Source organism: Palaemon carinicauda, chromosome 1, assembly GCF_036898095.1.
Source record: "Palaemon carinicauda isolate YSFRI2023 chromosome 1, ASM3689809v2, whole genome shotgun sequence".
Taxonomy (NCBI): Eukaryota; Metazoa; Arthropoda; class Malacostraca; order Decapoda; family Palaemonidae; genus Palaemon; species Palaemon carinicauda.
In genome coordinates, this window is record NC_090725.1 from 301357725 (window position 1) to 301385475 (window position 27751).

General features: G+C 33.1%; 1 protein-coding gene across 6 annotated transcripts in view; it reads left to right on the forward strand.

The window, feature by feature from the left end:
• Positions 1–27751, forward strand: part of Lrch (Leucine-rich-repeats and calponin homology domain protein) — a 68791-nt gene that overhangs the window by 16779 nt on the left and 24261 nt on the right. For 2 of the 6 annotated variants that reach the window (XM_068392948.1, XM_068392978.1), the window contains 7 exons: positions 2969–3181; positions 4798–4996; positions 11307–11426; positions 18060–18590; positions 19849–19986; positions 22585–22662; positions 24474–25779. In XM_068392948.1, coding sequence (XP_068249049.1) covers positions 2969–3181; positions 4798–4996; positions 11307–11426; positions 18060–18590; positions 19849–19986; positions 22585–22662; positions 24474–24794 — 1600 coding nt within the window. In that variant the 3' untranslated portion in view covers positions 24795–25779. Of the gene's footprint in view, positions 1–2968; positions 3182–4797; positions 4997–11306; positions 11427–18059; positions 18591–19848; positions 19987–22584; positions 22663–24473; positions 25780–27751 lie in introns of those variants that run through there. The other 4 variants (XM_068392959.1, XM_068392955.1, XM_068392968.1 and 1 more) reach the window with 4 other exon arrangements.

The following is a 27751-nucleotide window of genomic DNA, read 5'->3' on the forward strand; positions in this document are numbered from 1 at the left end:
CATTTTTTTTTCCAAATAAATGGTCTCTACTGTACATCCATCAGTCTCTCTAGCAATTTGGAATTGGTTAGGATGACTAAACGTGTATGGGTTTGTAACATCTCGTAAACAAAAAGATTTGAGGGTTTTTTTTCCACTAGTTCCAGATCCATTAGCATGGAAGGTAGATTCCCTGTTACAGGACTGTTTGAATCTGGTCTTGTGTGTCATCTGATTGAATCTGATCCTGTATGTCTTTCCACTGGTTGTCCTGATTAGACAGGTGATCAACATGTTCAGGGTCTTTATGAACAGGAGGCTGATTCTGGTGGCTCCACTTTTGCCTGAAAGAGATTGGTTTTACAGATCTGTGGTGTCTATTGTCGAATTATCCAAGTAGTCTTCTCAGACAACTGCTTTCAAGGGCGATACATCCAAACCCATATGTGCTACATCTAACCACATGGAGACTGTCTAGTGTATTATCAGAGTTAAAGGGTTTTTGAGGTCTTCTAGTGTATCAATCTTAGGTTCTAGAAGACAATATACTAATAATCTATGAAAGACGATTGAATGTTTATTCTAATTGGTGTCAGTAAATGTTTCTTGTCTAGAACTACTTTGGATAGTGTTGTTAAATATTTATATTTCCTTTTTTTAGAAGTAAAAACTGTCCATTTCAGCTATAAAAGGTTATAGATCCATGGCTACTATACCTGAGCACCTAGGAATGTATTTGTTCGTTTCTTCAATTATTGCGGATCTATTTAGTTTTCCAAATTGAAAGACCTCTGATAATCAAATCAGTTTTTTTATTCAGATGTAGTATCACAATGTTTAGAATGTTATCATTTGAAACCTTTGAAAAATCTGTTTATTAAAGATCTCACATCTAAAAGTCTTTATCTGCCAGTGGTGCATCTACTAAACAAGTAAGTGGGCTACAAGCTCTATCTTATGTTGGACGTTTGCCTACATTCAGAGCTAAGAAAAGTTTCAAGACAAAAGATTTGCCACAATTCTTTCAAATTCCCTCTGTCCAAAAATGCAATGTTCTTGTTAAAAGTTTGGTCACAGAGGCTCACAAGGAGCTGGATCCAAATCAGAGGAAAGACTTGAAGGTTAAGGTTACGCTACATCTTAACTTTTGCGAGAATCTTTCTTTGGAAATTGTTTCAACATACGAAAGGAATCCAGATTTGCCCATCAAGATTTTTGGGCTTTTAGGTGCTATAATAGTTGTTGGTGAGGAGGTGTAATAAAATTTTTATTTTATTGAGTTATATTTTGATTCATTTTAGGATTACAATTTTCATATAGAAAACACAGGTAAATTATATGAATAAGTGATTAAGTAATAAAGTGGTATTTAGAAAAATAATGTGGAGAATCAAATTATTTAGATTTTAGGTTGAGACTGTTTGTTACAAAGATAGACTAGGAGGTGGGTCTAGGGTATGAAATGAGTATCATTTTAGGTCTATAAATTGTAAATCTCTTTCTTTCACTGACCCACCCCCATCAGTGCAGGAGTCGGCAACATGAACATCAGGGGAGCTTCATAGAAATAAACCGAATTTTAATAATAGAATTTGTTACAGCAATTCTATACTCGCCGATGTTGATGTACATGCCCACTTTCTTCGCCATTGACAAATTATGTAAAGAGGATTGGGATTAGTTCCGGCTTCAAGACTGAAAGACAAAAGACAGTACATTGTAGCCATGCCAGGGTTATTACCATTGGCTGCTAAATTGTTTCAATACTATGCTACAGGCCTAAGCCTATTGAGAGAAAAGACAACAGGAATTGTTATTGTTTTTTTGGTAAATGTCAATATATGTAAAAAAGTAGGAGCATCACCTTAATATAGAAATGGTAAATTTTGTTGAGATTGGTTTTTTTGACAAATAGGTTATTTATAAAATTCTGAAAAGGAAATGACTGATGTTTTTGGATGTTGAATTGTTTATTGTATGTAGAGTTAAAATTTCTTATGAGGAGTAACATCATTCTGGTTAATGTTGACATGTACGAGTGATCGTGCTTTTAGTATGCTTTTGATTATTATTTTATCATAGGGAAGGTCTTATCTTTAATCAAATAGTTTAATAACACCCCTGAATCATACCTCAAAGATGCATAGGCTTCTCGAAAGGAATGTGTTCTTCAGTGAGTTGTCGTACTTGAAGAAGTTGTGTTAAAGATGTTGAGTATACAATTGGGAAAGGGAGAGAGAATGATTGAAAAATGAAAGTTAGAGAGTAGAGTAGGCATGGGTCAAAGGGATAATGCTAAAAGTATGTAACAACATTTATAATAAGCTTTGCAAGGCACATTATAAACAGTACACCATAAAGGGAAAATTTCAAAATCTAGAGGAATAGAGGAGAGGAAAGGGTTTACAGAGATCTTTCTTAACTGTAAATTGAATTTTTCAAAGTGAAATGGAATGGTAATTTACATTAGTCTAGCCAAGAACCTGTTGCATGTTTTATTTGATTTCTTACTCTAATCACTAAATCTTACCTGCACACTTTTATACATACTGCATGTTTCCCATTTGAATTCTTGCCTACCTACAGTTCTTTTTATCCCGTTAATCTGCAATAATCCTAGTCAGCACATTTATGACCATAACTTTGAATTATTGTACAATGATTTTTGGTTTACAGGTACATTACAGTATAAATGTTTTAACATTTTTTATGTGACCACAATATAGTTTTGCTTTTTTTCATCCTAATTGTCTATAGATCAGTTTCTAATTTTAGTCTAGTTTGCTTTGAGATAGAATAAACTTGTTTTTAGCCTCCTTATGTTTTTTTTTTTCATTATTTTATCAAGACCTTGATTTAGGCGATGTTGTCATATCTCCCATAAAAAAAGTATCTACAGTATATATTATAGCCTTTTCATTGGAAAAAGCTGAGGAGCGTGTGTGTGCATGAGTGCATGCTGATTGTGTGGCCATCGGTTGTGTTTCAGCGTCAGTGGTGCTATTTGGAATACTGGGAGTGGCAGCCACAGCAGCAGCAGCAGCAACAGCAGCAACCACAGCAACAGCAGCAATGGGGTCATCTCCCTCCGCCACCCTCCCGAGCCCCCTCATCCTCCTAACCATGACCCTGGAGGGGGCTTTATTCCCCCTAACCATCCCTCTTCCTCCCATAATCCCCGAATCCACGTTCCTACCTACAGGTTGGTGTCCCAGCCTTGCTTCTCAGCCTCATCCAGGGAAATATTCATAGATAAAGCTTTTATCATTGTCTGTATGTAGCCAAGAGAGAGGAAGAGAATGCTTTCATGTTAAGACAGTCCTTTACAGCATTTATTGTGCATTACTGTACAGTATTTGTACATACAAGTGAATCCACAATCAGGCTTGCACTTTCGATGTTTTTTGTGTGTGCTTCCAGATGCACTGTTTATTGAATATTTAGTACCTATGTTTTTCATTTGTTTTCCCACTGCACCATTGTCATTATCCTTTTATGTGATCATAATCATTTTTATTCTCCTCCTCCTCTCAGCAGCTTTTGTTTGTAGGTTTAATGTGCTTTTGCAACTGGTATTTTTGAGGTAATGGTAATAAATAACCCAAGTATAACCAGTTACAAGCTACAGCTTAGCTTTTACGGGTGAATATGAGAATATATAAAGACAAAAGTTGGTGGATAGATAGATGAAAGCAAAAATGTTTTACTGCCAGAGTAAATACAATACACACTTAACTAATGATTTTAGGGTGTTGGTATTTTATCATCTGTTTTAAATATGATAGAAAGTGATATGTTTGGGTAAAAATTGGGTCTTTTCAGGTACATGTAGGCTAAAATGATTATATTCCTTAGTTAGCAATTAGTATCCTTAGTAGATTTTTGATAGATAAAATTAGCACTTGAAGATTTGATTTATTTTGTAAGTAGAATAACACATTTTTATGTCCTCCACAAATATAGTCACAAACAATATTCTCATAATTGGTATTTTTACTTAGCTGGTTTTGTGTAGGCTTTTAATAGTTAATGGTATTATTGCTCTTCTGTTAAATTAGTAGAAAAGTTGGAAGTGTGAGTGCCAATGGGAAAGTGGTTTTATGAATAAAGCATCTAAGAAATAAAATTTATAGTTTAGTGCGTACTTTTTGTTAGAAGGCCACAAACAATTTTTCTTTAGTATCTTGGACCGTTGTTTAAAGAAATATATGTTACCAACAGAATTTAAATAATGTGCATAATATAAATCTTAGCCAAGTAAAAGTAGTTATTGTAAAGATACAATGGTAGCCTTCAGTAAAATCTGTTTTTGTGCAAGTTGATGCCTTTTCCTCAGAGAACAGCTTGGATAGAAAGTTTTTTGTGCTCTGAATAAAATGGTAATGGTTGTCATGAAAACATAGATTATTGTGAAGATTTGCTATTGCTGATTGAATTTAATACATTGATAAGTAATTGCTTAAGAGAGCCAGACGGGGAATGGATTTGTGTGGACTGTCCTGTTAAAATAATGTACCTTTAAAGATTTAATAGCATTAGTTTAGTATAAAAGTGACTAAGAGAAATTTGTAGATCAATTGTTAATTTGTTAAAAAGTAAATAAAACCTCTGAGATAGATGGCTACTGGCCAAGTATCCAACTTTTCAACTTACTTTAAATTAATTTCTATAAAACTTGCTCTAAATAAGTTTTGTTGAATCATAGATCTTTGCATTTACCTATGTTATAAGGATTAATGATATGTTAATAGTCGATAAAAAGTAGCTCTTCTTAAACAATTAGTGTCCCATTGATGATAATGGCACCTGTTTTCTCAGAGAGTATGTCGAAGCAAAATTACAAAGACGAGCTTTAGAAAACAACAACATTTATAGACGCCAAGGTGATGGAAGTGCTCCGCCATCTGAAAATGGTACCCACAGTCACAGATCTGTAGAAAACTTAACGCATCGAACTGACGTACCCACGTATCCGAGACCAAATCCGATGGGAGCATCGAAACCTCCTTGTAATGGGGTATGTACAGTATTTTTCTGGATATCCCTTTTCTTTGATTCTGTGTATGCATCAATGTTGATTGGTTTAAGAATGTAAACGATTCAGATTTCTTTACTGTGAAATTCATTTGCATGCATTACTTTGGGATAGTTTATGATTGTCTATTCTAAAATTGTTGTATGCATTTTGCTGTTGATTAGGCGTTAGCAAGATATTTATATGCAGCTTATTACTGTATGCTACTTCTTTAATTGTCAATATCTTTTAATGTTGGTCTAGCCAGTAGTATTTTGATTTATCCTATGCAGTAAAGATTTTTGTTCACTTATTTTTATTGTGAAAATGGATGTTAAATCTAGCATTGAGATTGGTAGTTTAGTGAATGCATGTGTAGCTGAGAGAAAGTAGCTTTATGCCATTTCAGCAGCAGAGTATTAGCATCATGGTTGCTGCTTATTTTATGAACGATAGTTTGCTTGTAATAATTAGGCACCTTTTTGCCTTGAATTGTAGTTTGCATTTCTTGCAAATTTTTAATGCTGTAGAATACTACATGCAATCTCTTCATTTTGGAAACAACTTTTGTGTTTTTATTGTTATTTCATGAAAACATGCAAACAATAAATAGACTGTAGCTTACAATACCAAATATTAGATTTCTTGAATTTTGGATGAAAATTAGTTTGCATTTCAAGTTTAAGGTGTTTTTATATAATATGAGAGTGTCTAAGAAAAAGTGAAAATTAAATTTTTCCTAGAATCAGACCTAATGACAAAGAAATAGTTCATTGTCAAAGGATATCATGTTGCATTATTGCTTAGCAGAATTTATTTCAATTCACAGACATTTTAATAATACAAAAGAAACAAATATCTGTGCAAACTTTAAAGTATATTTTAAAAGAAAGTAGTTGAAAACAGATGGCAAAATGTTGGCACTGCTGCACCGTGCTCTAAATTGTGTAGTGAAAAAAACCACATGTAAATTTGGTTTTAGTATATGATTCTAAATCATGAATAATTTACAACATATCCACAAACTAATTGACATCCAAGTTTTTGCTACCTTTTTTGCCCCTACTTTTGGGGAGTTACATGTATTAAATCACCAAAAAAGTGTAACCAGGTTAAAATGTATTGCAATGAGGTGGTTACTTTGCTAAAATATGTAGATTCATTACATTATTAAAATCACACACTGATATATATATATATATATATATATATATATATATATATATATATATATATATATATATATATATATATATATATATGTATATATATATATATATATATATATATATATATATATATATATATATATATATATATATGTATATATATATATATATATATATATATATATATATATATATATATATATATGTATGTATGTATGTATACATACATCAACCACAGAGGGCATTTGATATCAAATTCAACCTGGAGAATATACAGTATGTATATCCACCAGAAATTCTTTTTTGATGAATGTTTTTGGCTTGGCAAGGCTTTGAACTCTGCCTCTGGGACGGAACAATGCTAGCAGTGACTTTACCGGAGGAGCTATCACAAGGGATGTAAGTTCATTTCAAGTCCACTGTACCGATTTCTGTCAAATTCAGTAATCAGTTCTGGACTTGAAATCAACCCCTGCCTATCATGATAGCTGACTGTGTATGTATATTATATACAGTATTTATCCCTTTCTGATTGCTGCTACCTTAATAGGGTGAAAGGGGGTTGCATATTACTAAGATTAGCAAATTTGTACTAGCCTGGGCCTCCCATACTAGGTTGGTTTGCTGTGAGAAATCAGACAAAAATCTCCCACCATCACCAATCCGCAGTTGGTCGGTGTGGTACTGAAAACTGGCCAACCCCCTAAAATGTCCTGTAATGGACTAGTAACAGTTGAATTTGTTGTGGTGTTGTGTGTGTGTACAGTATATATATATATATATATATATATATATATATATATATATATATATATATATATATATATATATATATATATATATATATATATATATATATATATATATATTATAAATATATATATATATATATATATATATATATATATATATATATATATATATATATATATATATATATATATATATATATATATATATATGAAATGTATTTATGTATGTATGTATATTAAATGATAAGAGATTTGAATAGAGGAAGAATTGGAAATGAGGGTAAATTTCAAGAGATGAAATAGAATTGGCAAAACTATCCAAAACAATAGACAAACTAAAAACCCAAGACATTCAGTAACACAATTGGATAAAAAATAGATGGAATAATAAAGTACAGAAGAAGCATCAAATTGATGAAAAGACAACATAGAACAAGCCAAAAACTGATGTTTGCTTAAAAGAATGAAAATGGAAATATCAATAAAAGAAATGGAACGATGAAAATTCCAGACGATTTCTGTACAATGCTCTACAATAGTGATATGAGAATTAACTTTGCCAATAAAAATAATGAAACACCTGAGCCGGTACCAAACGTAACAGTAGGGGAAGTAAAGAAAGCATTAAAAGGCAAAGCAGCAGGAAATGTCCTAAGAATTGATTTTTGTAATCAAGATTTCATAGTAGTAAAACTGACTGAACTTGCACAAAATGTCTGCAAGAATGGTCTATACCTACAGCCTGGAAAAGGGGTCACAAAAGACCTGAAAAATTAGTGTCCAATAAGTTTACTCTATGATATATAAAGTATATACAAAGAAAATGTTAGACGAAATAGAAAAACCGGCAGACTTTAATCTGCCAAGAGAGGAGGCAGGCTTTAGAATTGAGTATTCAACAAATTATTATTATTATTATTATTATTATTATTATTATTATTATTATTATTATTATTATTATTTACTAAGATACAAACCTAGTTGGAAAAGCAGGATGATAAAAGCCCAGGGGCCCCAACCGGGAAAGTAGCCTAGTATGGAAAGGAAACAAGGAAAAATAAGATAATTTAAGAATAGTAACAACATAGAAATAAATATATCCATGTAATTAACCAGCCAATGGAGAAATCAACAGAGTATGACAAACCACTATGTATGACATTTATAGACTGATAAAGATTTAGATAATGTCAAAATCTCATCAGCAATGAAATCACTTCAGAGACAAGGAATACATGAATCTTAGTTAGAACACTTGAAGATATCTTTACAGGAAATAGAGCAGTCCTAAAATTACATAAAGATAGTGAGAAAATTCCAATTGAGAAAGAAGTGAGACAGGGAGATCCCATCTTCTAAATTATTAATATCAGGCCCAGAAGTTTCAAAAGAGTTATATTGGGATAATATGGGAATTACTATTAATGGGGGAATACCTTGACAACTTAAGATTTGCAGATGACATACTTGTGTTTAGTGAATCATTGGAGGAATTACTAAAGGTGATAGAAGATTTGAATAGAGAAACAGAAATGTAGGACTGAAATGAATATCAGTAAAACTAGGATAATGTTCAATGAAAATGCAGAGATGACCAATAAGATTTATGGACGAACCTTTAGTGATTGTTAATAAATATACGTACTAAGGGCAGACCATAAGAGTTTCCCCAGGACACAAGACCAAAATTAATAGAAGGATAAGCGTGGGATAGCGAGGTTTTGGAAAATAACTTGAGAATATGCAAAGTAAAATGCCACTTTCTATAAAAAGAAAAGTATTTGATGAGATGGTCTTACCAGTTTTAATTTATGCATCATAAACTTGGAGCCTTAATAAAGTCTTAGAACATAAGCTGATTATAACTCAGAGAGCTATTGAAAAAATAATGATGGGAATAACACTAAGAGACAAAAAAAAAATTATCACGAATATGAGAGCAAACTAAAGTGAAGAATATTCTAACCACATGTAAGAAAAAGAAGTGGACGTGAGTAGGGCATAAAATGAGAATGAGGGATGGATTAAGAATGAGAGAATCGGTCCCCAGAGATTGTAAAGGAAGCAGGGGAAGGAAGAGAAAATGTTGGCTTGACAAACTAAGGAAGTCTGAGGGTGTGTACTGTCATTGAAAGACCATAAACAGTCGCAAGTGGAAGGACATGTCTGAGGCTTTGTTCTGCTGTGAGCTAGTAATAGCTGATGATGATCTATGTGTATATATATATATATATATATATATATATATATATATATATATATATATATATATATATATTTATTTATTTATTTATTCATTTATTTATTTTATATATATATATATATATATATATATATATATATATATATATATATATATATATATATATATATATATATATATATATATATATATATATATATAGATATATGTATACTATTTACAAATATATCGCATTTTAAATAGCACATGACTTCCGATTCAAATATTGAGGCACAGATGTTTTATTTTGGTTAAATTATCTTTACCTTCGGTTCTGTTATGATTTTGAGGCACAGGTTTAAATTCAGGTCTAGGAGAAGTATTTGTCATGAATGAAGCTTCATTTGAGTAACCATCCTTAAGGTGAAAGGCCATCTATGTTTGTAATAATTTATCATGAATAAGCTATTAAGGTGGAAATTTGACTTAAGTAATACAGCAGAGTTTGAATGAAATTACATCTGTTGAGGTAGCCCAGAAGTTTAAAGTCTAGTTCAATTTCATTTTTAAGGCACAACCTAGGATTCTGCTATTTAGCCTAATTTCATATACCCAATCTAATCCAAGTTCAAGGTAAAGGTTTGAATTCTGGCCTGGGAGAAGCTCTTGCCATTAAAGAATTTCCCTTTGAACATTTATTGCAAAGAAAGGTAAAGTGAAGTCAATATCAATAACCGTTTGTGGTTCAATATTTGATTCATACATATAATGTTTGTGTATATGCAAAGGATAAAAAAGTGATCAGAAGAAAGTAAGAAACAGGAAAAGAGTATTAAACAAAATCCTTGATAAACTGTCTAGACGAATAGATATTCTCTATTTAGTGTACTTAAGTATTTAGTCAGCATTTCACATATGGAGCTTTTCATTTTTGTGTAAAACCTAATAATACCATATGTATGTAAATCAAAATGAATAATGAAAATTAGGGAACTAGTTGGAGTGTGTGAACTGCATGTATTTTAGAAGTTAGCTCGGGTATACTAATGGTGTCTTTCATCAAGAAAGTAAGGAAAATGAATTTTTCTAGTGTACATAACATGTTTTCTGTTTAAAAAGAAAAAACAATATTGATTGTGAAGGTTTATTATTAGTTTATTGTTCTACTTCACAAAGCTTCACGTTTTCATTTTATAATATAGTTTTTTTAGCTAGATTAACGTTATATCTTACAAGAACTAATTAATCACAGTGGACCTCTTTGAAATGGGAAAGAGAATGAATAAATAAAGAATGAAATAATTAACTAAGATTTTAAAGATGCTGTAAATGTACAAAATAAATCCATAAAAGTACAGTACAAAGAATTTGTAGACAATACTTTACTTTACAATTACATTACTGTAGTTTGAAGGGGACAAGAGTTTGCTGGAATGTTGGTTAATATAAACTACATTCGGCTTACACAGTATACAATTATTTTATAACCGTTTTATCTGCCTTTTCTAATTTTTAAAAAAGTAGAAATTTATTTTACTCTTGAAACAAATTTATTTTGCTCTTGTATTAATCATTGGAAATACATAATTTTATTGTAAATAGTTTTCTTGATAGATGAAAAGTGCATTGAAGATGCATTTCAGCATTTCCCTTATGCAGCAAGGTTACTTTGTTACTAAACCTTGTTAACTGAAATGGTATTGACGTGGCTGCGGAATTTGTTTATTGAATGGTACTGTTGTGTGAGTTGATGCCTATGTTTATATATTGATTGTTTGGCATTTTAGAATATTTATTGGCTCGGTCATTTTATGGGTGATTATTTTTAATATATTGGCTTGACGTGTGGATTTCATCATGCGATACTCTAGTGGCCATGTATTTTTACCTTTATTAAAGTTATTCGTTTTTCATTGAGTGATGAAAATTTGTTTCACTATATATTATTTGTTTTCTTTATAGTATTAAATTATATTTGCAAGTGCAGTATTTGGAAAGTGATTGATAACACACTAAATTGAATATTATAGGTCTTCATGACACTTTCAAAAGCAGTCATTATATATATCTCATAATCATAGGCTTCAAATTAGCTTCCGAATGCTTGGTTAAGCTTAAGTTGCTTTTTCGAGAGCTGTATTGGATTTCTGTGGCTACCACACGAGAATGTGTTCCAGCTTATACCATAACCAGAGTGACATTGCTTCCAGCTTGATGGGTATTCCCAGAGATTACCAAGTCACCCAAGACCTCAAGATTTTAGTCGTGAGGAAATAACGAGAGCAGATGTCAAGAGCATACAGAAGGAGGCAGTTTTGTCTTACGTTAAGGTGAGGTCTTTGCTGCCGCTCCTCATAGTGTTGTTGTGGAATGTGTAAGCAGCTGTGACCCCTATTTCGTGTTCTTTGAATTAGTATGAGGGTCGAATTTTCTTGTGGTGTGAAAGCTTCTATGCTGGAGTTTGGCCTTCTGTGTAGTATAGAAAAGGGTTTTTTCTTATTTTCTAGCCTACAGGCCTAATATAGATTGGGAAGATTGCATGTTACACTTTCTATTAAAAAGGGAAAGGTTATGTGTTTAAGTCTTGTTTATCTCTTTGAAGTTGAGAGATGTGATCATTGTGTATAATCTAAATCTACCATGACACATTTTTCATCTTTAAAATGGTAGCATTTTAGAATAATACTGTACAGTACTTTGTTTTTTTTATTTTTAGATGGCAGTTTCCAAAATGGTTTATATTAGTTTTTAAAACCAGTTAGAGTTAAACTATTCTTAAAGGTAATATTTATGTTCTTTAATAGTATCATAGAACATTAATAAAAAAGATTAGTGTCATTTCATTATAACTGTAACTACACTAAATCACTCAATCACTCAATATATCATACATTGTTAATTATCATTTTACCAAAATATATTTTCTTATGAAAACTGAAATTAGCTACTTAGACAAAAGTTGTGGTTTCTTTTTAGTTTTTCATCGTGTATGGTTATCAATATCTCTCTCTCTTTCATGTTTTTCATTGTTTATTCCAGTGTTATTTGAAAATTACTTAGCATTGGTATGCTAGGGAAAGGAATATGAATATATTCTGAGTTTACATTAAGCTATTTGGTATGAGAGAAGTGAGACAATAGATTCTCTGCTTACCTCCCACTAATAATAAATCTTAAGCTTAGGAATTATTACTGCTGTTTATGTACGCACTATGTATGTATGTACAGAATACAATATAGATATGTAGCACAACTTTTTATTCTGGTTAGACCATGTTTTATCTATTTTAAAACAAAGATTATCTGCTTATCACTTCAATTATTCAAGATTTTCCATGTAAATATTAATCTAATAAGATCCTACAAGTTTATGCAGACAAGCGCAAAGCTGTCTCCTCTAAAGTGTGGGTTGTTCGTGATAAAAATAAGGCAACAGTTTATGCAATTCTGCACTTTCTCTGGTGAATTCCAGATGACTCTTCTGTGAGGAAAAGCTAACCTCCTTTACACACTTCACCATTTACCTCTGTCTTGTCTTCATTGATACAAAGGCCCTACCTTTCCAATACCTCTTTCACACCGTTTTCCTAACCCTTTCTAGGTCTTCATCTTCACCTTCTTCCCAACTCTTCTGGTGTAAAATCTTAAGCCAACCCATTTTTTTTCCATTATTTCCTGTTGAAGAAAATATTATAAACACTCTTTGATCTGTTTATATATACTAGATTTTTATCACTTCTATTTGTATATCAATTTCTCACTCATTCAATCCATCACATAATCTCAGATAATTCGTGGACTTAGATTTTACAATACTTCATAAGCTGTGTATCTCACACACTTTATCTTCAGTAAGGATAGTTAGCTTAACTTATCTTTCCAGACATGCCATTTTTGGTTTCAATACACAATTCTAGCCCTTTCTTAATATTCAGTTACCTTTCTTGATTGAACTCTTCTCCCCCCTCTTCTCTCATCCTACTGACATTTGTCATCGACCTTTTTTACTCCTAAGTACAGTACAAATATTGAGAAACTTTTCATTCATCCATTGTCCATGTTAAAATTTATTGCTTGATCTTCCTGGTTTTTATTTACTTATAAGCTTAGTTTTGCTCCCATTTCGTCTCAACTTCTCAGTCTTTATTTTACTAGTGTGTGCAGTTTTTCATCATCATCCTAATCAGTACTTCTGTCATCTGACTACAAGTATGAACCAATCTGCACTCCATTTTATCTATTTTCATATTCTACAAGTTTGCACAATCTTTTCATCTGCTCTACTCCCCTTTTCCCCGTAAGGGTTCAGTACCTCGGTGCACCTCACTTGGTACATTGGATGCATGATTTGAAAGAGGTTGTGGCGTCCGTTGGGTCTCTAGCGTGAAACCACTTATTTTCCCTATATTTTACATTTGTTTCCATTTCCTCTCTTTCATCTTTGTGTCGTGGCTTTGTTTTTTATCTTAACTTCAAATTGCAGCTGTGGAATTTTCTACTAGTGGCCTTTCAGCCCTTAAGGACCTCTTTGGGCCTAGTTCCAGGTCATATGACCCAATTATATATATATATATATATATATATATATATATATATATATATATATATATATATATATATATATATATATATATATATATATATATATATATGTGTGTGTGTGTGTGTGTGTGTGTGTGTGCATATATATATATATATATATATATATATATATATATATATATATATATATATTCTGTATGTATATATTGATATATATGTATGTTTATGTTTATACAGTATATACTATATATAGATGTATATAGACAGATTTATAGATGTTTATTTTATTAGGTATACCTTCGTTAATCCACCACAAATTTGGAAAGTCTTGTTGGATAAGACAAATCACTGGATTAACATGATGTTTGTTAGTTCAAGTAGGTTACAAACCAACACTAATTTTAAGGTACCTTAAAGTAATTTTATTTACATATAATAACTTAATTTTATATTTGCAAGGGTATTAGTTACAAATTTTTATAATGGCTACAAATCATTTAGAAAGTGGTTTATTCTTTTGCAGTCTATGAGAGTAGGTTAGCTGATCAAGGATTCATGCCCAACTGATTTAGCCTAGGCTAAGTTGGCTAAGCACCTGGAAATGTAACTCAGAATTATTTTTTAATAACTCCCCTTTTAAGTATATTCTAAGCTATGAAATGTTGATGTTATAAATGAAATAAAGGGATTTTGACGAAGGAAAAATCTATTTCTGTGCTCGACCTGTGTTGCTCCGTGAAATGTTCCTTATAGCACCCTTTCTAAGGTATAAATACTGCTAAATTTACAGAGAAAAAAGTTGCATGGAATGCCAGGAATAAACCCAGCTCGCTCACTCTAATTGAGTGTCTGTATAGTAACTGGGGCGTGTTCGAACCCCGACCAGAGTTCCATCACCAGTAAGTCCTCTCCTTCCTCAGTATCCCCCGATACTACGAGGTGCCGTTCTACATCCGGCTACTACCTTCTACTACGACTATCCTCCCCCCACCCCTACCACTTCCCACGCTTCTTCCCTCATTCCTTTCTAGCATCAGTGAGATTCAGACGTGTTGTTTTCATAGCATTGTGTTTCAGTGCTTTTGAAGATGTCAGATGTTTTGGAGATCCCTGCTCCCAAGTTGAGTATTATAATTGTCTGTTTTGATAATTCTAGGGAGCGATACATGTTAAATTGAGAATCTTATTGATTTTAGTCTTAGCCGCTTTGTATGATGCTTTCCCTTACAGGTATATTGGCAGCCATTTTGGTTTCGCTACCGCCTGATCTCTCTGTTATGTGCGACTTTCAATTAGTTCCTCATACTAATTGTGGTCTCATTTAGTTGTTTCTAGACATCTAATACAGTGTTTTGGCATAGTTATGGACATTTATATAGAGCTTAGGCCTGTTTTTGCAAATATTTTTTTTAAAGGTCTTACAGATCATATACCTGCTTTGGTAAAGTTGGGTAATTTTCACTGCTTTAGAATAGAAAGTTTGAAACTTATCTTTTAAAAAACTTAAAAAGAACTAAGTATTTATTTTAGTTCTCAATGTTGTACCAAATTACATACCAAGAGTTTCCATCTAATGTTAAGCTCTTGTGTCATAAAATTAGTGAAGAGAATTTAGTATATGCCTTTTCATTCCAGATGTCAAGTTATTTACTCTCTAAAATGATTAGTACAGTAGACAGTACACTATCATTTTTTGTTGTTGTTGAAAAAGTAGGGAGCCTCATCATGACTCATTGCATCCTAAGGTCTCTTAACTTGTTTACATCAACAGATGGTATACCAACTGTGCTTGGTATATAGCCAACTTTCATTGTTGCACCTGTTTTTGTAAGATCATGTGCTAGTAAGGGGGTGACTCTTGCTTCATGTATATTTCATATACGGAGCATGTCTCTATTGCCGGGAACTTTGAAGACAGAGTTTTTTGTCAGGTGTGTTGTTAGGGATGCAGTTAATGAAAAACAGAATAAGTCAAAGAGTCTGATGGGCATGCTTCTTACAACCAAAAGAAGAAATTCAGGAGTCATTTTCATAAACTTATGAATAGGATTTTGAAGTTGTATCTTGATACTGTAGTTTGATGAAAGAAGTGTCATCTCGCATAATCTTCTGGAGATCCGTCTTCTCATTTTACTGTTTTTCATGATTGATAAGTTTGCTTAACCCCTTGAGTGCCTTTGAACGTATTTTACATCCAATTTTTCTACTCCCTTCAGCGTCATTTGGTGTGTTTTACATCCAGTGATCGCCAGTTGTTACTCTTTTATTATTTATGTACGGAAAAATTTTACAAAATATATGTCATAGGAAAGGAAATTTAGCTAGCTATACTATAATAGATTTTGTATAGTCCTTTCTTTTATTGTTTGAAATCGTGCAAAGATGAGTTAGTGCAATAGCCAAAATGAAGTACTTGAGGCTTTAGTGCCATATTATTTGGTGAGGGGTTGGCTCTCAAAGGGTTGATTAAGCATAAGGAATTTTAACTTGTAATTGCTAATTCTGAAAATTTCTTCGCATAAAAAACTAAAGATTTATCTATTATCCCTATTAGTCTTATTGATTTGCATGAAGGAAAATAAGCATGTTACTACCATTCTTATAACTTATAAGCTAAGGAAGGTAGTCTAAATGGGTTTGAAAAATCTTTTTCTTTAACAGTATTACAGTGTATGGTGCAGGTATAAATAGTATTGTATGACATATATACATATGTGTATGTATATGTATATATGTAAATGCATATACAGAGGTACCTCAGAGACTGAACATAATTTGTTTCAAAACTTTTTGAACACCTAATAGAATTTCCCTGTAAGAATGTATGGAAATAGTATTAATTAGTTCCTCACCCAAAGACGGTCTTATTAAGGGCCATTTTATGTTATTAAAGTACATAAAAACATACCAAACCAAGAAAAATAGGTAAAACTGAGAATAAAAGAATGAATAGGGGAAAAGTAAACACTAAACTTCACCATACTGCTGGTAAGGAGAATTGTTGGCCGAGGTGGAAGGTGGTGAGGGGACGAAGCAGATTAGGCAATAATATTGCTTTGAAGGGAGGCCCAATCCATAAAGTAAAGCTTAGTAACTGCCCTTCTGTGGTTCTTTCTATTCATGGCATTTTCCTGCCACTAACTGTGATTCACATGAAGGAATTTTTACTAAAAACTATTTTAGGATGCTTCTGAGATGGCAGAAAACCTCAAATCAATCAATCTGAAATGGCTCGGTCCGTTATCATCATCATAAAGATTGCCTGCTCTGCTGGCTAATGCCTTATCCATATGATATTTTTTTGTACAAAAATTGTGCAATTTAATAAATTTTTCCCTCAATTCACTTATCACTATACTAGGGGCAGGATGCCTCTCCTCTGAAGACATGACTTCTCAAGACATTCTGTATAGATGCAAAAAACACTCAAATAAATTAGATAATTGAAAAACTGAATTGAACAGTGTTTTGCAGGTCTGAAGTGTGTGAGAGCTACAGTATGTGTAAACTGGCTCAGTTGCCCTTTTCTCTGTCCATGCAGGTTCTTTTGAGGTGTTCAATCTCCAAATTTATGTTTGATCTCTGGTAATAAAAAGAATATCTTGTTTGATCACTGAATTGGTTGAGATCTGGGGATTTTGTTGACTGATATGTTATTGCATCTGTATGTGTGCATATATATATATATATATATATATATTTACTGTATACTTATACTGTATATATGTAAATTTGAACACACTCCCTATTGATAGAGATAAATATGTAGATAATATTACTGCACGTAACTATCTCAGTTTAGAGGATTCTCTAGAATAATTTACACCATTATTTTCATTGTTGGCTAACAAGTTACTAATCATAAGAAACTTGTTTTTAACAAAGAAATATCATAGAATAGCTATGCAATTAACTACAGAACTTACTTAGTTTTGCTTTGAATACTTTTCATTGGTTTTGCCAATGTTGCTATATATTTGCACTGTATGTATATTTTAAGTTGCAGAAGTGAAGATACCAGAAATAATTTTAGTCTTAAATATTTTAAATAACCTGTGACTTTTTCTGCAATGTAGTTGTGAATACCTGTATAGTAGTTGATGCATGCCGTGCTTGTTTTAGAAATTAATGTTAAAATTACTAGACATATTGTAACTTAAATTTTCTTTTAATTATAAGTTATTTTATTCATTCTTTTGTACAGGAGAGGCCATCATGATTTTCAATAAAGAAGTGTTTTTATGGACAGTCAAATTTGAGTTTTCTGTAAAAATATAGATAAATTAGTTCTATCCCTGTAATTATGCCTATGATATTGTTTAGTTTGCAAAACATGATGCAACTAAAGTAAAAGTTCAATTTTCCCCTGAAACCCAGTAAATATTGTTATTTATTAACAAGACTTATTTTGTCGTTTCCAGTCTCGTGTCAGTCCAAGCAAAGGATCAGCGCCAAATTCCCCGGAAGTGAGCTTTGATTCTGGTGACGGTCCTTCGTATCCCTCTACTGTCCATCCTAACTCTTCCCTGCCAACATCATTACCACATACTATAGTGCCACATACAAATTATCCATCTAGTCTATATAACAGCCAAACTTTAAATTACCCTGTAAATGCATCCCAGTTAGCTCCCACATCTTTTCCCATGAATGGTAGTGGTACTAATCTTTACACAAATTCCTCACACCAAACATCTCATCACGGGCCTGGGTCACATGGCTCTACGGCACCCCATCAGTCAAACTTATCTGCCAATAATACAAACACATATAACTCTAGAAGTAGTAGTAATTCTTTACCTAAGACTCCCAGTGCTGTGAAGGCTCGAAATAGAAGTGGAGGAGGACGTCCTTTTGATCCAGATTCTTCCCCTGCCCACATGAGTTTCACATATCGAAGAGAATTAGAAAAGCAGCAACATGAAAAGCAGTTGATAGATAATTTAAGAAATGTAAGTATAGTACTCTTTTTAAAATAATAGTTCCTGTTGATTTTTTATTTTTTATTTCATTAGTGAATATAAAGAAGTGGTACTGGCATATTCATAATTATCACAGAAGATTTTAACCCTTTTACCCCCAAAGGACGTACTGGTACGTTTCACAAAACTCATCCCTTTACCCCCATGGACGTACCGGTACGTCCTTGCAAAAAAATGCTATAGAATTTTTTTTCATGTTTTTAATAATTTTTATTTTTTTTTTTTAGAAAATTCAGGCATTTACCAAGAGAATGAGACCAACCTGACCTCTCTATGACAAAAATTAAGGCTGGTAGAGCAATTTAAAAAAAATATAGTGCAAAATGTGCTGGGGAATAAAATAACCCCTGGGGGTTAAGGGTTGGAAATTTCCAAATAGCCTGGGGGTAAAAGGGTTAAGACTTTGGAACTATTTTTGTAAGATATTATTCATGCTTGAAAACAAGGAAATCAAATACAAAGTTATGAAGTTTTGTATGTGTCACAGAAGGGTAATCGTTTATTGTATTTTATTTGTTTTAAAAGAGAAAACAATGTTTTGGTTCCTAGTAAACTCCAGTGAAGGGACAGGGTATGTAGGACTAGGAATAAAAAATATTTATTTTCTGGAGTGGCTTAGAAAAGTAGAGCGAGGGAATGTGAAGTGTTTGTTAGAATCTGGAGGATAGGTTTTAGTATTCTTAATATTGAGTATACATGGCCCTAGTATGAAAAATGAGAGTAGCAATATATATATATATATATATATATATATATATATATATATATATATATATATATATATATATATATATATATATATATTTTTTTTTTTTTTTTGAGAACCTGAATCTGTTCTTGTCGGGGTCTGAAGAATAAGTGAAGGTGGATGTGCAAGATAAGTAATATCATTTCTATCATAAGAGTTAACTTTTCCTTTTCATTGTTTCATACTTGGGAGGTCATCAAGATTTGGAATAAAGTTATTTTATATTGTATAGTACAGATAAATTAGTTTCATCCCTTTCATAATACCTCTGGTGTATATGCTGCTCTTAATTTGTCTATAAAAAACCCAAGAATTATTTATGTAGAGTTCACCATACAGTTCAAATTCATTGTCGTGCATAATGCATCCATGGTAAAACATAAATTTCCAATATCATTCACTTAGTTTGTTCCTATATTTACATATAGGCATGAAATTTACCACACTTCTAATGCAGTTATTGGTTTTTCACTCTAATAGATTATTGAGACAAGGCTGAAAGTATCGTTGCCAGCTGATTTACCTGCAGCTCTCATGGATGGAGTTGTTCTTTGTCATCTGGCAAATCATGTTCGACCAAGATCTGTATCATCCATACATGTTCCATCCCCTGCTGTGGTAAGATTTTATTGAATGTACTCTTTTTAAAATTTCCTAGTTAACAGTGCAGTAATTTCCTTTATTATATATATTAATAAGAAATACAAAAATAGATGTACTGTATAGTCAAGTTTCTTGAGTAGTCATGACTGTTATACATGGTTGGATATTGACATAAATTTTAAAATAAATATTATATAGCTGGTATTCATTTCATATCTTTCAAAGAAAAAGCTTGACTACTATAAGTAAAATTTTTTCCTTGGTGTATGTAATACCATTTGCTCCCGTGGGAAAAAAGTACTAGTGAAACAAATAAATGAGTAAACAGCATCATCTTTAACCTGCCACAATTTTGTTTCATTCTTTCTATTGTTGTAGTGGCGACTAACACTTTTTGTTGTGTACAGTACAGTGGTACTTTGGTTTATGAGGTATGTTAATTATTGAGCAATTTGTAACTCCTGACATCAGAAATTATTACAGATGAGTAATTTAAAAAAAAAATATTAACAAATTAACTCTCGCTTTACCTTGAGGAGAGTTGTAGCTGGCACGAGGGAAACGAAAGAGGAGGATGGGGTTACTGCATAGAGGAAGAATCTTTCCCTATGAGAGCTTTGGTAAAATGTATGGAGTTCTCATCCTCAAATGATGTTCACTTAACTGAATCACTGAATTTACACTGTCTGGACATTTGAGACCTATCTAGAGACAACTGCTTTTGTCTTTCTTACGAATGCCATGAAAATTTGACGTTGAGCCTTGATTAATAGATTTGCTGCTCACCCTGATGAAACCTTAAGAACTCAGGTTCCCACATTTTAGATGGCTTGTGGTCCTGTTGAAAGCGCTTGTATTTCATCCCAAAAGCTGCCTTTAGAGCAATTTTTAGCTTATTTTCTACTGTTTTAGTTGTACAATTGAGGAATGCCTTTTAGGGACTCCTATTGATATGGTGATAATGGCTAGCATGAAGGTTTTGCCTAAGATCAGTGTACATCTCTTTGGGGGGCTTGGAGTCTTGGCTAAAAGGCCTTATGTTTAAGACCTCCTTCCTTTACATCTTTCACATGATTTCTGTGGTATTGTCTTAAGACCCCTTGAATCTAAGGCCACTTGTACCTCTTCTAGGAGCCCGTAAGTTTTGTCTAAATCCCCATATGCCTAAGGTCCTTTGCTCTAAGACCTGTACACCTCTTATAGGAGCTTGGGTTCTTGCCTTAGACCCCCAAATTCTAGGATCCCTTTTGCCCTAATATAACTTACACCTTGGCGTTTCACTTCTTGTCATTAACCTGTAGAGTATCTCCTTACTCTCCTGGAGGCTTGTCTCTCTTGAAATGAAAAAAAGGTAAATTAAAATTTTAAGGTAAAGGCTGATTAAGTAAATTTATAGAGAAGCATTATGACCATAAGGTAAGCATAGAAATAAAAAAGAAATTGATAACATTTTTTTTCTCTAAAGTAACTTTTTACTATTTTTTTTTCTTCTTGTCCACAAGGATATGTTCCCTTTCCCTAGCATAATTGATGCGTTTTGTGCTAAAGTGGTCTAACCCTCATTCCCTTTCCCTGGCATAATTGATGCGTTTTGTGCTAAAGTGGTCTAACCCTCAAATAGACATTTTGGAGTTACATGTGGGTTGTACGAGGCAAGCTCAAACATCCTGTGAGGTTTACTAAGGTCTAAGGGGGTTTGTTTGGTTCCAATTCTTGGCACAGACCAACTTTGTATTGTGAGCGGCAAATGAGAGCGGAGTATTCGGACACATTCCGTTGCTCGGCTAGTCGGAGTATGCCTTGGGTGTTGTGGTTGCCCACTCGGTAGAGGTGGGCAATAGCAAGAATTTCTGTTAGGTTCGATACTAGGTATTTACCTGCTTGGTATCGACAAAATCGATGCTTATACCAAGTATTTACGGATGAGTATGGGTTGTTTTGAATACTTTTATATTACAGTATATACAGGGATGTAAAGCTAAACAAGATTACTATTTTAAATGCTTTATATTAAAAATACACAGCTTTTTTTAGTAGACATGAATGGAAAGGGCAAGTAATTTCCAACCAGCCAAAATTGTATAAAATCAGTAATTAGGTAAAGCGATGTAATTTTTACAGAATACTTTTTATTCCATACATTCCTTGAAAATGAACCTGAAACCATGACTGATGGAAAAATAGTACAGGGATGGAGTAAATAAACTAATTGACCGTAATCCCATATTTTGTTTTAGATTTATTAAAAACTTGTTGGCATGAAAGATTTAGCCTAAACATTTAATTTGATGTATAATGATCATACATTGCATCACATATTTGGAAGTAAGCAGTAATTAACTTTGACTGCTAATTACTCAAAATGAAGATTTTGTGGGTTAGACCTCTTTAGTTCAACATGCCTCAATTGTACGCCCTTCTTTTTCTTCTTCTTTTTCTTCTTCTACTTCTTCTTCTTCTTCTTCTTTTTCTTCTTCTACTTCTTCTTCTTCATATACAGAAATATCATTTAGGAATGTAGGTAAATGTTTATTGTTGTTAAAAGTTACATGACCCTTATCTCTCATTATGAAGCCTAGTGTCTTTATTTATGAATATGTTTCATCTTTTCAGCCAAAGTTGACAATTGCCAAGTGCAGATTAAACGTAGAAAATTTTTTGGAGGCTTGTCGAAAGATTGGCGTTGAGGAGGTAAGGAAACATATTTATTTTAGTATCTTTTTTGCATTCAGTTTATTTAATATTTCTGTAATTAGTCATAGTTTTTATTTTCTTTGCAATTTTGACATTTCTATTTTCCTTTGTTGGTAAGTCACACCTGAATCATGTACAGATCCTGTACGGTCTTTTACACACAACACTTAACATTTTCTTTTGTATATACTGTATAGTTGAGCACCTAATTTACACTGAAGAGTAAGAAATTCTGTAGAAATGTAAGCATCCTTAAATTCAAAACTACATTTTGTAGAAAGCATTATGCTGTCATGTTATGATTCAAGGTGTGATCTCTTAAAATTGATCTTTTTATTATGTACTGCAAATTTCAAGCTTATTGCTTTGAAATGCCAGCTTCTGTGTTCTTGCTATTTCCTGTGTTGTTGCTTAATACCTTGTGGTTGTAGATGAGCTTGCTGATCTGTTACAGTTCTGGATCTTGGAATAGCCAGCCAGTCGTCAAAAGGTTCAGGTACTGTATCTTGAATATTGACATGGATTTGTGTAAAAGGAATTTTGGCTTATAATGCCTTACATAATGGTCACATTGCTATATCAGCATTTGTAAATGATTTAATTGTAAGGATCATGTGGCTTGCTTTTCTATATATATCAAGAACTGTATAGCTGAAAGATTGTTTAAAAGTCCCTTTCCTTTAAAAGTCGGCTAACATGTAGCAGACTTGTTTTAGTTCCTAAAAGGAGATTGAATTATTATTAAAGTATGGAGACCTTTTATTCTTTTAATGCTTATAAGTGAGGTCTCATTCCTAAGCTAGGAGCCCCTTGACAGAATGTTGATTGTTATTGAAACTTTGTGAGAGGTTATTGTATAGTTCTGGTGTTGTTACAGTACACAAGTTTGGGCAGGTGAGATACGCAGCACTCAGTATTTTTGTTTGTCACTTGTTTTTTATGTGCACCAGAGCGGGACTCAGATTGGTGTCTTCCTCTTTTTTTTTTTTTCATTTAGTGATTCTTGATGTTTCCACATCTTTTTTTTGTGCACAGACATCGGGGAATAGGGTTAGATTTTTTTTCCGTTCCCGCTCACAAGGAAGGCAATGGCTTTTAGAACCTGTAATTACTCCTTTATGGGGAACTGTCTTCCTTATGTTAGTGCTCTTGCATGGCTGTCAGTTAGCGACGCAAATGCTTTTTTATGATTGTGTTTTATAACTTTGAATTTTATTTTCTTTATCAGTGAAGTGTCAAAAACTTTTTTTTTTTTTTTTAATATTTCCTTAAGAAATGATGGAACAATGAGCATGAATCCAGAGCAGGCTTCAATTGGGAAGGTAGGGGTGACCAAGTAGCCTAACAGAAATTTGAAATTGGGTATAATTTTTCAAATTATTGAAATTTCATTTGCATGTGCTCAAGTGGTGGGTTTAGATATGATTTTGTAGGATTCATAGAGCATGAGGATAGATGATGGGACTTCATTAATACTTAGGCCCTCAGTTGCTTTTTAATGGCAAGGAAGGTTTTGTCAGGACAAATAGCTAAACTTTATTACCACATGCTCCAGTTACTGTTGTCATATCATGAACATGAATATTAATGAGCAGTTCATTGGTTTTATAGTTGTTTTTCTTTTGTGTACAACCAACGAGCTCATGGTTAAAAGAACAACAGTAAGTAGAGCCCTGAGAATATAGTGACAACAAAGCCGGTGCGGGATAACTCACTTCTCACACTTCTTTTTCCCCCCCTCCACTTGAGCTTGATTGGCAGAGGTTCCCCCTTCTTCATCTCACTCCGGCATTGGTGTCTCTTTACAGGCGTGCGTGTGTGCATGCGAAGATATTGTAACCCAATTTGACCCTGAGCGTGTGCTAACAACTGTTCGCTCCCTTGTCAACCCCTCTGAGTCCCTGTCATTATACAAGTCCAATGGCACGGTTCTGGATCTTCATCCTGAGCCTCTTGCCCCTTCGGTGGCCATCTTAGAGGAACCTCAGACCTCTCTGTGGGACACCGAGACAACAGTGCATTCACAGCCCTTCCAGCAAGCAGACCATCGTTTATTATCCAATGCGCTGCTGTGTATTTTCCTATCCACTCTTGTGTTACTGTATTGGTACCCACCCCCTGATGATTAGATCTCAATCTTGATAATTATGCATAATTTCTATAGGAAAAAGACCAAGCCAAGAAATAAAAATAAGAGGAAAAGTGAATTTTAAGAAAAAATAAAGCTTTGGCTTTGCTTCATTTCAGCTGCTAATATGCATATTATGATAAGCTTGTCTAACCCCTAAATTATTTTCAATCTAAGTTTAAGATTAATTTTTTTGTTTTGCTGAATATATATATTGTACATAAATTGCATGTACCTATAATATTTATAGTAAATGGGGTTGATACTGTGATTTTAATATAGAGTGGCAAAGGTTTACAGCAATGGATTTGGTACATACATATGTTATTCCTTCATCTAATGTCTTCTTACACTTTATTTTATAGCTGTTTCTGTCTTCCATAATGTATTTGGCAACCACTTTATAAAGGCTCTGTCTGAATACTGTCTAATGATTACTTTTCTACTGAACAGTGCTTAAATGTTTTGCATGTTGTGTTCACCAGAAATAATTACTGTATGAGTTCAAGTGTTATACAGTATGCCTTTAGTTTGCTTTTTTCTTAGGCTCTTCCTTCGTAGTTACACCTTATCAGGAATGTTATCTAGGTGTAATGTCTGTTAGCTACTTATATCTGAAAAAAGTCTCATGCACATCTGCTGCTAACTGTATTGTATTTAATATTGTATATTGCATTTAGAACAGTACAGTACTTAATTGCATGTTTGAAGTACATATTGCATGTTTAGCACTTATGATTCTGAAGCCCTGCATTAAACATATTGAATTAGAAAATTGTTATTATAAAGAACTGGAAACCACTTTTGAAGTTCTTTTTAGCAGCATTTATAAACTTAAATTTACTCGAGTTGTAAAACAGTAGTAAAAGTTTCTTAAGAGGATTCTACCTTCTTGCAGAATGCAAATGATATATAACAAATGCAAAAAGAGTTTTATTCTCTCTCTCTCTCTCTCTCTCTCTCTCTCTCTCTCTCTCTCTCTCTCTCTCTCTCTCTCTCTCTCTCTCTCTCTCTCTCTCTCTCTCTCTCTCTCTCTCTCTCATTGAATTTTATTTATAAAATTGAGACAACGTAGGAGATTCAAAAAAGGGTATTTCTTTCTCTGGGAGTCTTCCTTGCTGCTATTGTTTTATGTAATTGGCGATATAGAGATCTTGTGCAGTTTCACCAGCTAAGAAATTGCTGAATTTTCTCATCTGTCAAAATATGGAGAATTTATTATACTGTACTAAATAACATTTATATGCTTGATAGTAAAATTTATAACCGTTTATTATTTATTGATTAACAAATAAGTTGACGACAATTTGGCTTTATGACAAGTCTTGTCAAGTATCGTTGAATACATAGAACTGATTTACATGGAAATTCATATGTCTATGAATCATACCTGGGAGTCATTGTGCTATATCCTCAGAAACGTGAGCGAGAGCCTCTTGACCTTAATAGTGAAAACTAGTTCTCCCTCTTTCTCTGCATCATTGCCTTCCTCTGATCAGTTAGCCATTGTCTGATTGCTCTCTACCAAGAAGATAGAACCTCGTAGCACCACCATACCAGTGATCCTTTGCCATATCATGGTTCACTTGTCACTCCCTCAGTACTCCCCAGATTTATAAATATATGTAAATCTAAATATTTTTCTGTCGGAAGTATTAATTTTTCTGCATAAAAACAAAGTTAACACTTGTAATCTCTCATAGTATGCAAGCACTGAATTTTCACCCATAAAAAGAATTTTATCGTGTATCTCGTGTATTATGCGAGTTCCCTTTTCTCCACCTTTTTATCTCACCCTTTAGTTCAAAAGTTAAAATAATAAAGCATACAACCTGCAAAGAGGAATGGTTTGATAATTGTGCTGTACAGTACATGCAGGTATTAACAACATTTGACAGCTAGGTGAACTTATTTTTACTGAATCATAGCCCGTTGTTTGGTGTGAGCTGAAACCCAGTAGCTCAATCTGACGCGGAAATTTGTAATGTTTAGTTGTTTCTTTCTCTCCTTGTCTCTAACTATAAAGACTCACTAATATTTACTGTATTCATGTTACTAATGGTAATATTGATGCTGATTTTGCATATACAGAAGTTCTTTTAACTGGCATTCTTGGGACTTTGCTGTTGCCAGGTAATCAAAAGTGCTGTTGTATAAGATGATCTGGTAAAAAGGCCTTAAAACCTTAATCAAACCACTTATTATAATGCACAAGGGACCATAAACCATTAATAGGCATGCTGGACATACAGTAGAAGAAAAACAATATCAGTTCCTTAAAACAGTTAAAGAAGGGAAAAAAGAATTAACATTTTTAGGATTACTCCTGCAGTCTCGTACCCAAATTTCCACCCCCCTATTATGCAAATCCATATTTGAGAACATATTCATCATTGTCATATCCTCCTACGCCTAATGATGCAAAGGGCCTCAATAGGATTAATCGGTTACATGTATCAAAGGATAGCCAGTTCCTTGTGATGCGTAGTGCCTGTCTAACTAAGACAAGTGACCGCTGCCGGTCCATAATAATTCTAGTAAGATCATTCGCCAAGCATCGAGGGTGTAAGCCGAAGAGACAGCTTGTCTATCGCCTTAAACCCAATCTGTCACCATGCTACCAGTGACTTCTTTGAGATTTAGGGGGGCATTTTCTCCACACCCAAAGTTCTTGTTATATCACCTGGTTGCTCATCTGTTTATACAACCGTTGGCAAACATAAATTGCTAAGATATACTGCCTAGCATGGTATTATTATAAACTAATCTGTTTAGCCCAACTTCTAGTTCAGTAAGGTAAATATGCAAAATATAGTGATAAAAGTATCATTAATAATACACATGGCTATTAACAACAGAAAGAAATACAGTTTTATTGTTGTGAACCACTGATTCGGATAACTGATTTCCTTGCATTTTAACATTGTACTATAGCAAAAAATTACCGTAGCTGTTACA